Raw genomic sequence first — 12,564 nt, forward strand, 5'->3', positions numbered from 1 at the left:
CACTGAGTTTGAAAGTAGGCCTTGAAATACATCCACAGGTACATCTCCAATTGACTCAAATGATGTCAATTAGCCTATCAGAAGCTTCTAAAGCCATGACATCGTTTTATGGAATTTTCCAAGCTGTTTAAAGGCACAGTCAACTTAGTGTATGTAAACATCTGACCAACTGGAATTGTGAAACAGTGAATTATAAGTGAAATAATCTGTCTGTAAACAATTGCTGGAAAAATGACTTATGTCATGCACAAAGTAGATATCCTAACCCACTTGCCAAAACTATAGTTTGTTAACAAGACATTTGTGGAGTGGTTGAAAAACTAGTTTTAATGACTCCAACCTAAGTGTATCTAAACTTCTGACTTCAACTGTATGTACAGTATGTATGTATGTATGTGTGTGTGTGTGTGTGTGTGTGTGTGTATATGTATGTATGTATGTATGTATGTCTTTCAGAGGGTTTGGGTTTAAAGCAGAAGTCAAATTTCAGATGGACCTCGTGTGCAATTGACCAATAAAATTATCCTAATTTTAATACGTTCTTTTCTTTACGTTCTTTCACCAGAACATCAGCTTCTGTTAACATTAGTGTTGTGTGTGTAAAAAGGTTACACATATTACAGACAATCATCTCAACAAATGTTGCTCTGTAAGGGTAGGGAAGTGTGAGATTAGAGCAAATCAAATGTTATTGACCACATACACATGGTTAGCAGATGTTATTGGTCACATACACATGGTTAGCAGATGTTATTGGTCACATACACACGATTAGCAAATGTTATTGGTCACATACACATGGTTAGCAAATGTTATTGGTCACATACACATGGTTAGCAGATGTTAATGGTCACATACACATGGTTAGCAAATGTTATTGGTCACATACACATGGTTAGCAGATGTTATTGGTCACATACACATGGTTAACAGATGTTATTGGCCACATACACATGGTTAGCAGATGTTATTGGTCACATACACATGGTTAGCAGATGTTATTGGTCACATACACATGGTTAGCAGATGTTATTGGTCACATACACATGGTTAGCAGATGTTATTGGTCACATACACATGGTTAGCAGATGTTATTGGTCACATACACATGGTTAGCAGATGTTATTGGTCACAGACACATGGTTAGCAGATGTTATTGGTCACATACACATGGTTAGCAGATGCTATTGGTCACATGCACATGGTTAGCAGATGTTATTGCAAGTGTAGCGAAAAATACTTGTGCTTCTAGTTCCCGACAGTGCAGCAATATCTAACAAGTAATATAACAATGTCACAACAACTGCCTTTATACGCACAAATCTAAGTAAAGGAATGTAATATTGACATATCCATATAAATATATGATGGGGAATGTGTTTAGTTAAACCTCCTGTATGAAAGCACCATATAAATATATGATGGGGAATGTGTTTAGTTAAACCTCCTGTATGAAAGCACCATATAAATATATGATGGGGAATGTGTTTAGTTAAACCTCCTGTATGAAAGCACCATATAAATATATGATGGGGAATGTGTTTAGTTAAACCTCCTGTATGAAAGCACCATATAAATATATGATGGGGAATGTGTTTAGTTAAACCTCCTGTATGAAAGCACCATATAAATATATGATGGGGAATGTGTTTAGTTAAACCTCCTGTATGAAAGCACCATATTATTATATGATGGGGAATGTGTTTAGTTAAACCTCCTGTATGAAAGCACCATATTATTATATGATGGGGAATGTGTTTAGTTAAACCTCCTGTATGAAAGCACCATATTATTATATGATGGGGAATGTGTTTAGTTAAACCTCCTGTATGAAAGCACCATATTATTATATGATGGGGAATGTGTTTAGTTAAACCTCCTGTATGAAAGCACCATATAAATATATGATGGGGAATGTGTTTAGTTAAACCTCCTGTATGAAAGCACCATATAAATATATGATGGGGAATGTGTTTAGTTAAACCTCCTGTATGAAAAAGCACCACATCGACATCAAAGCAATCATCTGGAGAGATCATCTCGTTTTTATGAATTTACATTTTATTCAGTTAAGTTGTCATCAAAATACAATTAATAAGACGTAGCCTAATGAATCTCCTTTATCAATTAATTTTCTGTACAAATAATGACGAAGGCGTTGACTCAAAATAAAATCTACCTGCAGAAGTAGGAATGAAATCATTGATTCATTTGACAGCATAATATCCCCTCTCCGCCCTCAACACTTGGTCATGACAGTCGGGGTCGGGGATGTGTGGCCTATTCCCACGCACCCCCGCCTCTCCTCCACCGCCCTTCTTGTGCCTCTGCCAAAATATGTGAAACGCAATCCTAGCTCTGGTCACAGAGAGCAGTTATTTTAAAACTTCAAACTCAGCCACCTCGATATGACCATGCGTAATGACGCTAAGATCCACGAACTCAACTGACAGATCTCCGCTTTAATTTGGGATCAAAACTAAAATGATCAACCGCCTCCTAGCTTGGAGTTCACGTTCGATCCACGTTCGGTAGTTTGCTGTCCTTTCTCCGCTTGCGCGTCTCCAATGTCTCTCCCGGTAGTTCTCCCCGGATCGTGTTGCTCTGTAACCAGGGTTCCGCTGGCCTCTCAGTTGGCAGACCCGACGTTCAGGATCCGGCCGCCCCGCTGCATATCTGCCTCTCGCATGCCTGGTTCTCAGTCGAGGCTGCTCCCAGCGCTGCTCCCCGGCCGCCCGCTGCTCTCCCTCGGATTACTGCAGCTGGTTCTCGGCTGCTCCATGGTCGCGCTCTCCTTCGGAGCGCTCTCCCTCAGTAGCTCTCCACCCATCCGAAACTCATGCCCTTTCTGGGCTGGGTCTTCAGTGAGTATAGTTGCATTCTAGGTTTGTTAACAACACCCACAGATAATGAATTAATAAGATGGCAGTATTTGAATGACTCTCCGTGTTCTTGGTCTATGATAGCTACTCTTATCAACAGGTAGTGTAGCAGTTCTGGAACTATTACGCAAATCACACTCTGGTTAGGGGGATTTAGCCAATCAAATCCACCAGAAACAGACATGATCGTGCTCTAGCCTGGTGTCTTATCTAGACGCTATTTTAGATTGTCCCGTAGTATAAGGCTACGTGTGTGTTGACAGGTGACATTATTTTAGGGTGGTTTATGTTGGTAACCCCTGCAGTAGGATACTATGTGAGTGGACCTGGTTGTCAGAAATGACTTGGTAGAAATAAAGTTTCAATCCAAATCTGTCTCTTTATAAATCAGTCAGTCCAAATAAGGGATGACTACTGTCCTATTGTCATGAATGTCAGTATCAGGGTCAAGGGCTATAGCCTAGTTATTACTCACCAGTACCACTAGCCATTTCCTGGTCTGTGACTGTCTTCACCCCCAGGAAGCTAATCTCAAATCCCCACATTTTCTCAGAGAACATTGTGACTAATGTGTCTCTTGGAAAACACATTCTGATGTAGGACTACTTGTTCTGAACCAAACCCGGAGCTTTGATATTTATTTCTCCAGGGTGTCCATCTTGTTTGATGTCCTAAATTGTACCCTATTCCCTACATAGTGTAATCTTTCTGGACCCTGGTCAAAAGTAGTGCACTAAATAATAGGGAATAGGGTGTCATTGTGGGATACAACCCCTGGTCTTTCTCCATCTTGGTTTATATAATAGTGTAATAAAAGGCCAGATTGCTTGTTGAGCATCCCTTCCTACTGCCTGATACACATCTCCTCTCAGACCCATCGATTCTAACCTGGTTATATGGAGAAACCTTATCGCCTCACGACTCCTAAAATACTTTATAATGCTCTCCCTCTCTCTGCAACAGACTGATCTCAGGTCACCCATGCTTTAGTTTAGAGAAGACAGAAGTGTAGCCTACAACATAGTTTAGAGAAGACAGAGAAGTGTAGCCTACGACAGAGTTTAGATAAGACAGAGAATTGTAGCCTACAACAGAGTTTAGAGAAGACAGAGAGGTGTAGCCTACAACAGAGTTTAGAGAAGACAGAGAGGTGTAGCCTTACAACAGAGTTTAGAGAAGACAGACAATTGTAGCCTACAACAGAGTTTAGAGAAGACAGAGAATTGTAGTCTACAACAGAGTTTAGAGAAGACAGAGAATTGTAGTCTACAACAGAGTTTAGAGAAGACAGAGGTACAGTGTAAGGGCCAGTTATAAGCATTTTACATAGGCCTAACTAGTAGTATGGATTCACTTGTTAAGAATCTATACAGGCCTTATAAAGGGTTTATAAAGCATTGAACATTGTTGTTCTTTTAAAATGGGACTGTGCATTGTACAATGACTTCTCTAACATCTCTAAGTCTTTAACCCAGAGGTTACATGCTTGTCTAGCTACTACTGCTACTCAGACTAAATGCAATGGTGACTGCCAGGCCTGCCAAACCCCAAAATAATGCCACTGTTTAGTCGTAATCTGTTCAGCCACTGTGACAGACGACTTCAGTTAAGCATATTAGGCTCTTTCACTTTCATCAGAAAATACTTCTGGAGAGAAACTGACATTTTGCAGATTCTACTGGTAGCAAACAGATTGAGCACAATTTGTTTGTTTTTTCCTCCCAAGAATGTGAAATGATTCAAGAGTATTCTGAGATATTGTACGGTTTTCACACTGATCTATAGGGACTACTGTAGGGTTTTCACACTGATCTATAGGGAGTACTGTAGGGTTTTCCCACTGATCTATAGGGACTACTGTAGGGTTTTCCCACTGATCTATAGGGACTACTGTAGGGTTTTCACATTGATCTATAGGGAGTACTGTAGGGTTTTCACACTGATCTATAGGGACTACTGTAGGGTTTTCACACTGATCTATAGGGACTACTGTAGGGTTTTCACACTGATCTATAGGGACTACTGTAGGGTTTTCACACTGACCTATAGGGACTACTGTAGGGTTTTCACACTGATCTATAGGGACTACTGTAGGGTTTTCACACTGATCTATAGGGACTACTGTTGGGTTTTCACACTGATCTATAGGGACTACTGTAGGGTTTTCACACTGATCTATAGGGACTACTGTAGGGTTTTCACACTGATCTATAGGGACTACTGTAGAGTTTTCACACTGATCTATAGGGACTACTGTAGGGTTTTCACACTGATCAATAGGGAGTACTGCAGGGTTTTCACACTGATCTATAGGGACTACTGTAGGGTTTTCACACTGATCTATAGGGACTACTGTAGGGTTTTCACACTGATCTATAGGGACTACTGTAGGGTTTTCACACTGATCTATAGGGACTACTGTAGGGTTTTCACACTGATCTATAGGGACTACTGTAGGGTTTTCACACTGATCAATAGGGAGTACTGCAGGGTTTTCACACTGATCTATAGGGACTACTGTAGGGTTTTTTACACTGATCTATAGGGACTACTGTAGGGTTTTCACACTGATCTATAGGGAGTACTGTAGGGTTTTCACACTGATCTATAGGGACTACTGTAGGGCTTTCACACTGATCTATAGGGACTACTGTAGGGTTTTCACACTGATCTATAGGGACTACTGTAGGGTTTTCACACTGATCTATAGGGACTACTGTAGGGTTTTCACACTGATCTATAGGGTCTACTGTAGGGTTTTCACTCTGATCTATAGGGACTACTGTAGGGTTTTCACACTGATCTATAGGGACTACTGTAGGGTTTTCACACTGATCTATAGGGACTACTGTAGGGTTTTCCCACTGATCTATAGGGACTACTGTAGGGTATTCACACTGATCTATAGGGACTACTGTAGGGTTTTCACACTGATCTATAGGGACTACTGTAGGGTTTTCACACTGATCTATAGGGACTACTGTAGGGTTTTCACACTGATCTATAGGGAGTACTGTAGGGTTTTCACACTGATCTATAGGGACTACTGTAGGGCTTTCACACTGATCTATAGGGACTACTGTAGGGTTTTCACACTGATCTATAGGGACTACTGTAGGGTTTTCACACTGATCTATAGGGACTACTGTAGGGTTTTCACACTGATCTATAGGGTCTACTGTAGGGTTTTCACTCTGATCTATAGGGACTACTGTAGGGTTTTCACACTGATCTATAGGGACTACTGTAGGGTTTTCACACTGATCTATAGGGAGTACTGTAGGGTTTTCCCACTGATCTATAGGGACTACTGTAGGGTTTTCACACTGATCTATAGGGACTACTGTAGGGTTTTCACACTGATCTATAGGGACTACTGTAGGGTTTTCCCACTGATCTATAGGGAGTACTGTAGGGTGGTGTATGCTTCTCTTGGTCTTTGTAGATGTCAAGTAGGCCAATGCACTACTACATTTGTGAAAAGTAAGTAATATTGTGTGAAAAACAAGGCAAATTCTCCTGTTTAAAGTCCTTTTTTTATTGTCCACCAGCAAATCACTCCTCAGCCAACATACCGACTCACACAGCATACTGCCATGTTCCAGGAAATCTGTGTAAGGGAGTTATGGTCTGTTGGGTGACTCTGTAGTTATTGTTGGGAAGTGTGGTGCTGTAGCCTTCACAGGAAGCTGAAGGAAGCAGGCACTCTCTGCTTTGGTTCATTATGTCAGAGTAAGTCAGAAAACATTCATTTAACCTTAGACAACATTCACACAACCTTTTGCCAACATTCAGAAAACATTCATTCAACCTTAGACAACATTCACACAGTCTTCAGACAACTTTTTTTTAACAACATTCCAACAACTTTAAACAACATTCCCACAACCTTAGACAACATCCACACAAAATGTACACAACCTTATATTCCCACAAGTCGATATTCACCTCAGCTGAACCTAAACAACCCTAATTGAAAACATACTTCACATGGACTTCAAGAATCTATAGGTGAAACTCTCTGAAATGGATATCATCCCGTAACAATCCAATGACAAGCAGGGCAGCTCAGTCCACTGTTAGTGGTGAGACTTACATACGCTCAGCGGTGGCGCAGCGGTCTAAGGCACTGCATCTCTGTGTAAGCGCCGTCACTACAGTCCCTGGTTCGAATCCTGGCTGAATCACATCCGGCCGTGATTGGGAGTCCCATAGGGCGGCGCACAGTTGGCCCAGCGTCGTCCGGGTTAGGCCGTCTTTGTAAATAAGAATTTGTTCTGAACTGACTTGCCGAGTTAAATAAAATAATATTTATGCAGCAGACACATATTGAGTCAATTATCCACTGGATGAGGTGGGGAGACGAGGGCGCAGAGAGAGGCTTTGTCTCAAATGGTGTCCTATTCACTCTACTCCCATGAGCAGGGTAGTGCACTGTGTAGGGGATAGGGCTCTGGTCAATGTAGTGAACTATGTAGGGGATAGGGCTCTGGTCAATGTAGTGCACTATGTAGGGGATAGGGCTCTGGTCAATGTAGTGCATTATGTAGGGGATAGGGCTCTGGTCAATGTAGTGCACTATGTAAGGGATAGGGCTCTGGTCAGTGTAGTGCATTATTTAGGGGATAGGGCTCTGGTCAGTATAGTGCACTATGTAAGGGATAGGGCTATGGTCAGTATAGTGCACTATGTAGGGGATAGGGCTCTGGTCAGTATAGTGCGCTATGTAGGGGATGATGTGCAAACGGAGTAGGCACACCGGGAGATGCAAGATTCCATCCCCCAAAACCCACTGCAGTGGTGCTGTCACTAGATGCTCATTTATTACCAGTGGATTTAATCATGTGGATTGGCTTGACAAGAATCTGGTCAGAGTATTAGGAGGAGGAGAAGTCTCTCAGTTGGTCTTCTCTGGAGAGAGACTGTTTGTCAGTACTTGAATTAACAGGCCTGTTTCTGATGGTATTGGAAACGACTTGGATCATACTACTATCTACTAGAAGAGTAAGACCAGAGCTCTGTCCTTTTTAAGATCATCAGACCCACTGGGACTATAGAGATCATCCAGATATAGGCCTGTGTGCTTCTGTGTCTATGAAAGGTGTTTCCAGTCCCCTGTGTGTATGAAAGGTGGTTCCAGTCCCCTGTGTGTATGAAAGGTGGTTCCAGTCCCCTGTGTCTATGAAAGGTGGTTCCAGTCCCCTGTGTCTATGAAAGGTGTTTCCAGTCCCTGTGTCTATGAAAGGTGGTTCCAGTCCCTGTGTGTATGAAAGGTGTTTCCAGTCCCCTGTGTCTATGAAAGGTGGTTCCAGTCCCCTGTGTCTATGAAAGGTGGTTCCAGTCCCCTGTGTCTATGAAAGGTGGTTCCAGTCCCCTGTGTCTATGAAAGGTGGTTCCAGTCCCCTGTGTCTATGAAAGGTGGTTCCAGTCCCCTGTGTCTATGAAAGGTGGTTCCAGTCCCCTGTGTCTATGAAAGGTGTTTCCAGTCCCTGTGTCTATGAAAGGTGGTTCCAGTCCCCTGTGTGTATGAAAGGTGGTTCCAGTCCCTGTGTCGGTAGTGTCAGATAGTTCAGATAACTCTGGTTCTATGAGAGCCATATCAGAACCACAATGAAGGAGCTGGGGAGAACAGGAAGCACACATATTTAGAGCACACACATTGACACCAGAGGATAATTTGTTAGTCCCCACGAGGTCAAATGCTTTTTCTAGTGCGTTTAGGGTTAAGGCTAGAATTAGTTTTAGGATTAGAATTACGTTAAGAACTAGGGTTAGTTTTGGGGATAGGAACTAGGGTTAGTTTTGGGGATAGGAACTAGGGTTAGTTTTGGGGATAGGAACTAGGGTTAGTTTTGGGGATAGGAACTAGGGTTAGTTTTAGGGTTAGGAGCTAGGGTTAGGTTTAAGGTTAGCGTTAGTTTTAGTTTTAGGGTTAAGGTTAGGGTTTAGGTTAGGATTAAGGTTAAATTTAGGTTTTGGGTAAGAGTATGGGTTAGGGTTAGGGAAAATAGGATTTTGAATGGGACTGAATTGTGTGTCCTCACAAGGTTAGCTGTACAAGACTGTGTGTGTGTGTGTGTGTTCATTAATGTGTGTGTGTGTTCATTAATGTGTGTGTGTGTTCATTAATGTGTGTGTGTGTTCATTAATGTGTGTGTGGTTGTGGGTGAGATTTATGTCTGTTTGGCCGTGGTATACAGGATGTATTGCTGACTGGTGTCATGGTATACAGGATGTATTGCTGACTGGTGTCATGGTATACAGGATGTATTGCTGACTGGTGTCATGGTATACAGGATGTATTGCTGACTGGTGTCATGGTATACAGGATGTATTGCTGACTGGTGTCATGGTATACAGGATGTATTGCTGACTGGTGTCATGGTATACAGGATGTATTGCTGACTGGTGTCATGGTATACAGGATGTATTGCTGACTGGTGTCGTGGTATACAGGATGTATTGCTGACTGGTGTCATGGTATACAGGATGTATTGCTGACTGGTGTCATGGTATACAGGATGTATTGCTGACTGGTGTCGTGGTATACAGGATGTATTGCTGATTGGTGTCATGGTATACAGGATGTATTGCTGATTGGTGTCTGTATGTCTGTGGTATACAGGATGTATTGCTGACTGGTGTCATGGTATACAGGATGTATTGCTGACTGGTGTCATGGTATACAGGATGTATTGCTGACTGGTGTCGTGGTATACAGGATGTACTGCTGACTGGTGTCTGTATGTCTGTGGTATACAGGATGTATTGCTGACTGGTGTCATGGTATACAGGATGTATTGCTGACTGGTGTCATGGTATACAGGATGTATTGCTGACTGGTGTCTGTATGTCTGTGGTATACAGGATGTATTGCTGACTGGTGTCATGGTATACAGGATGTATTGCTGATTGGTGTCATGGTATACAGGATGTATTGCTGACTGGTGTCATGGTATACAGGATGTATTGCTGACTGGTGTCATGGTATACAGGATGTATTGCTGACTGGTGTCATGGTATACAGGATGTATTGCTGACTGGTGTCATGGTATACAGGATGTATTGCTGACTGGTGTCGTGGTATACAGGATGTATTGCTGACTGGTGTCTGTATGTCTGTGGTATACAGGATGTATTGCTGACTGGTGTCATGGTATACAGGATGTATTGCTGATTGGTGTCATGGTATACAGGATGTACTGCTGACTGGTGTCTGTATGTCTGTGGTATACAGGATGTATTGCTGACTGGTGTCATGGTATACAGGATGTATTGCTGACTGGTGTCATGGTATACAGGATGTATTGCTGACTGGTGTCATGGTATACAGGATGTATTGCTGACTGGTGTCTGTATGTCTGTGGTATACAGGATGTATTGCTGACTGGTGTCATGGTATACAGGATGTATTGCTGACTGGTGTCGTGGTATACAGGATGTATTGCTGACTGGTGTCATGGTATACAGGATGTATTGCTGACTGGTGTCATGGTATACAGGATGTATTGCTGACTGGTGTCTGGGTTCTTCTTCTTGTTCTCCTCCAGGTGATCCTGTCAGGGATCGTTGGCCTCACAACATGGAGGAGACCCATGCTGCTGCTGGTAGGCCATACATCATGTACTGTATATATATATATATATATATATATTTCTATATATGAGAGAACTGTATTGTATATATATATATACATGAGGAGGTGTGGTATATGGCCAATATATCCCGGCTAAGGGCTGTTCTTAAGCACGACGCAACACGGAGTATATTGGTATATTGGCCATATATCACAAACCCCCGAGGTGCCTTATTGCTATTATAAACTGGTTACCATTACTCATTAGAGTAGTAAAAGTGTTTTGTCATACCCGTTGGTATACGGTCTGGTAGGGTTCAAACCACCACAGTTTACAATTGTTTATGTTTACGACAACAAAGGATTCAACGTCTATATGAACTGAACAGTGAGAATGTTTCTACAAGCCTGCAGGAAGGCTATATATGTCCAGGGATACCTCAGAAACAGCCCTGTCAATAGACCATCATGTTCCTCTAGTTCAATTAATACGACCATTTTGCCTCTGTGTTTCCTGTTTCCGATCTACTGGTCGTCACATCCTGAGAATGCCATCCGTGTAGCCATAGTCTACTGGTCGTCACGTCCTGAGAATGCCATCCGTGTAGCCATAGTCTACTGGTCGGCACGTCCTGAGAATGCCATCCGTGTAGCCATAGAGGTTTGGTTTGGTCTATTCTGTGGTGCCATGAAAAACAGCTGGGACAAATCCTCAGTGAGCACAGCAATTATAGTGTTAAGTCAGCCATGTCTGACAGGATGTAAGTGTTTAGAGGTTATACATTTTAGTGCCTTGCGCAAGGGCACAGACAGATGTTTCAGCTAGGTAGCTCAGGATTTGAAACAGCGATCTTTCAATTACTGGCCCAACGCTCTTAAACCACTAGGCTACCTGCCGCCCATGCTTATCTCTAGTTGCTAGAGGGGTTGCTAGACCGCTTGTGACTAAATGGCCACGCTAGGAACGACCAAATCAGCAACAAATATGTTGAGCATCTACAGTGAGCTGCAAAAGTATTGTGACACATATTTGGGGGTTTTGGCTCTGTACTCCAGCACTTTGGATTTAAAATGATACAATGACTATGATATGGATGAAAATACCCTAAAATAAAAGCTGACAGTCTGTATCATTTCAAATCCAAAGTGCTGGAGTACAGAGCCAAAACAAAACAAATGTGTCACTGTCCCAATGCGTTTGTAGCTCACTGAATTTGATCTTGAAGACACACTGTCCGTTTGCTTAGTTTAACTACTCAGGAGCCACATTTCACTGGCAGGTTAATCATGTTTAGAATTGTTTACCAGTAGACTACACAGCAGATAAAGCATGTTAGTATTCAATATCTTGTTGCAGTTCCCATTGTTTTCTTGGATCAAAGCTCAAAGCCCAGTAAAACTAAATATTCTTGACACCTGCCTCACAAAGACCAGGTGATTTTGTGTTCTCCTGAATCCTTAACACCTTGTAATCTGGTGTGTTTGATTTCTCGGTTTTAAAGCCAAGAAACTCTTTTTTTTAACCCAGGTTTTTCTCAAACCCTAACCCTAGTGGCACTAGACCCCTGAACAAAGTCTAGAGGCTCAGTGGTTCTCTGACCCCTGGTGGTTCCCTCCCCATACACTGATACATCACACTCTTCCTCTTCTTTGAGCCCCCCCCCCTCTCGTTATTCATGTTTTGTCTGATATTTTGTTTTTCTTTTACATTTCTATAATTCTAAAGTGACTTGGTCCGTGAAAAGCACTATACACCCCTTGACTTTTTCCACATTTTGTTGTGTTACAGTCTGAATTTATAATGGATTGAATTTAGATTTTTGTTGGGTCACTGGCCTACACATACTACCCCGTAATGTCAAAGTGGAATTATGTTTTTCAAAATGTTTGCCAATTAATAAAAAATGAAAAGCTGAAATGTCTTGAGTCAATAAGTATTCGACCCCTTTGTTATGGCAAGCCTTAATAAGTTCAGGAGTAAACATTTGCTTAGACACATTACACATTGCATGGACTCACTCTGTGTGCAATAATAGCGTTTAACATGATTTTTGAATGACAGCCTCATCTCTGTTACTCTCCACTTTCTAGAGGACCGAGTTTTGA

The 12,564-nt window shown here is 42.0% G+C and overlaps 1 protein-coding gene across 2 annotated transcripts in view; it reads left to right on the top strand.

Annotated features, from left to right (window-relative positions):
* The first annotated feature begins 2,329 nt into the window (after nt 1-2,329).
* Nucleotides 2,330-12,564, top strand: part of LOC115124895 (endosomal transmembrane epsin interactor 1-like) — a 48,102-nt gene continuing 37,867 nt past the window's right edge. Inside the window, exons 1-2 of one of the 2 annotated variants that reach the window (XM_065026850.1) lie at nt 2,330-2,864; nt 10,433-10,489. In XM_065026850.1, coding sequence (XP_064882922.1) covers nt 2,568-2,864; nt 10,433-10,489 — 354 coding nt within the window. In that variant the 5' untranslated portion in view covers nt 2,330-2,567. The remainder of the gene's footprint in view (nt 2,865-10,432; nt 10,490-12,564) is intronic. The other variant, XM_065026851.1, reaches the window with a different exon arrangement.

Source organism: Oncorhynchus nerka, linkage group LG13, assembly GCF_034236695.1.
Source record: "Oncorhynchus nerka isolate Pitt River linkage group LG13, Oner_Uvic_2.0, whole genome shotgun sequence".
Classification (NCBI taxonomy): Eukaryota; Metazoa; Chordata; class Actinopteri; order Salmoniformes; family Salmonidae; genus Oncorhynchus; species Oncorhynchus nerka.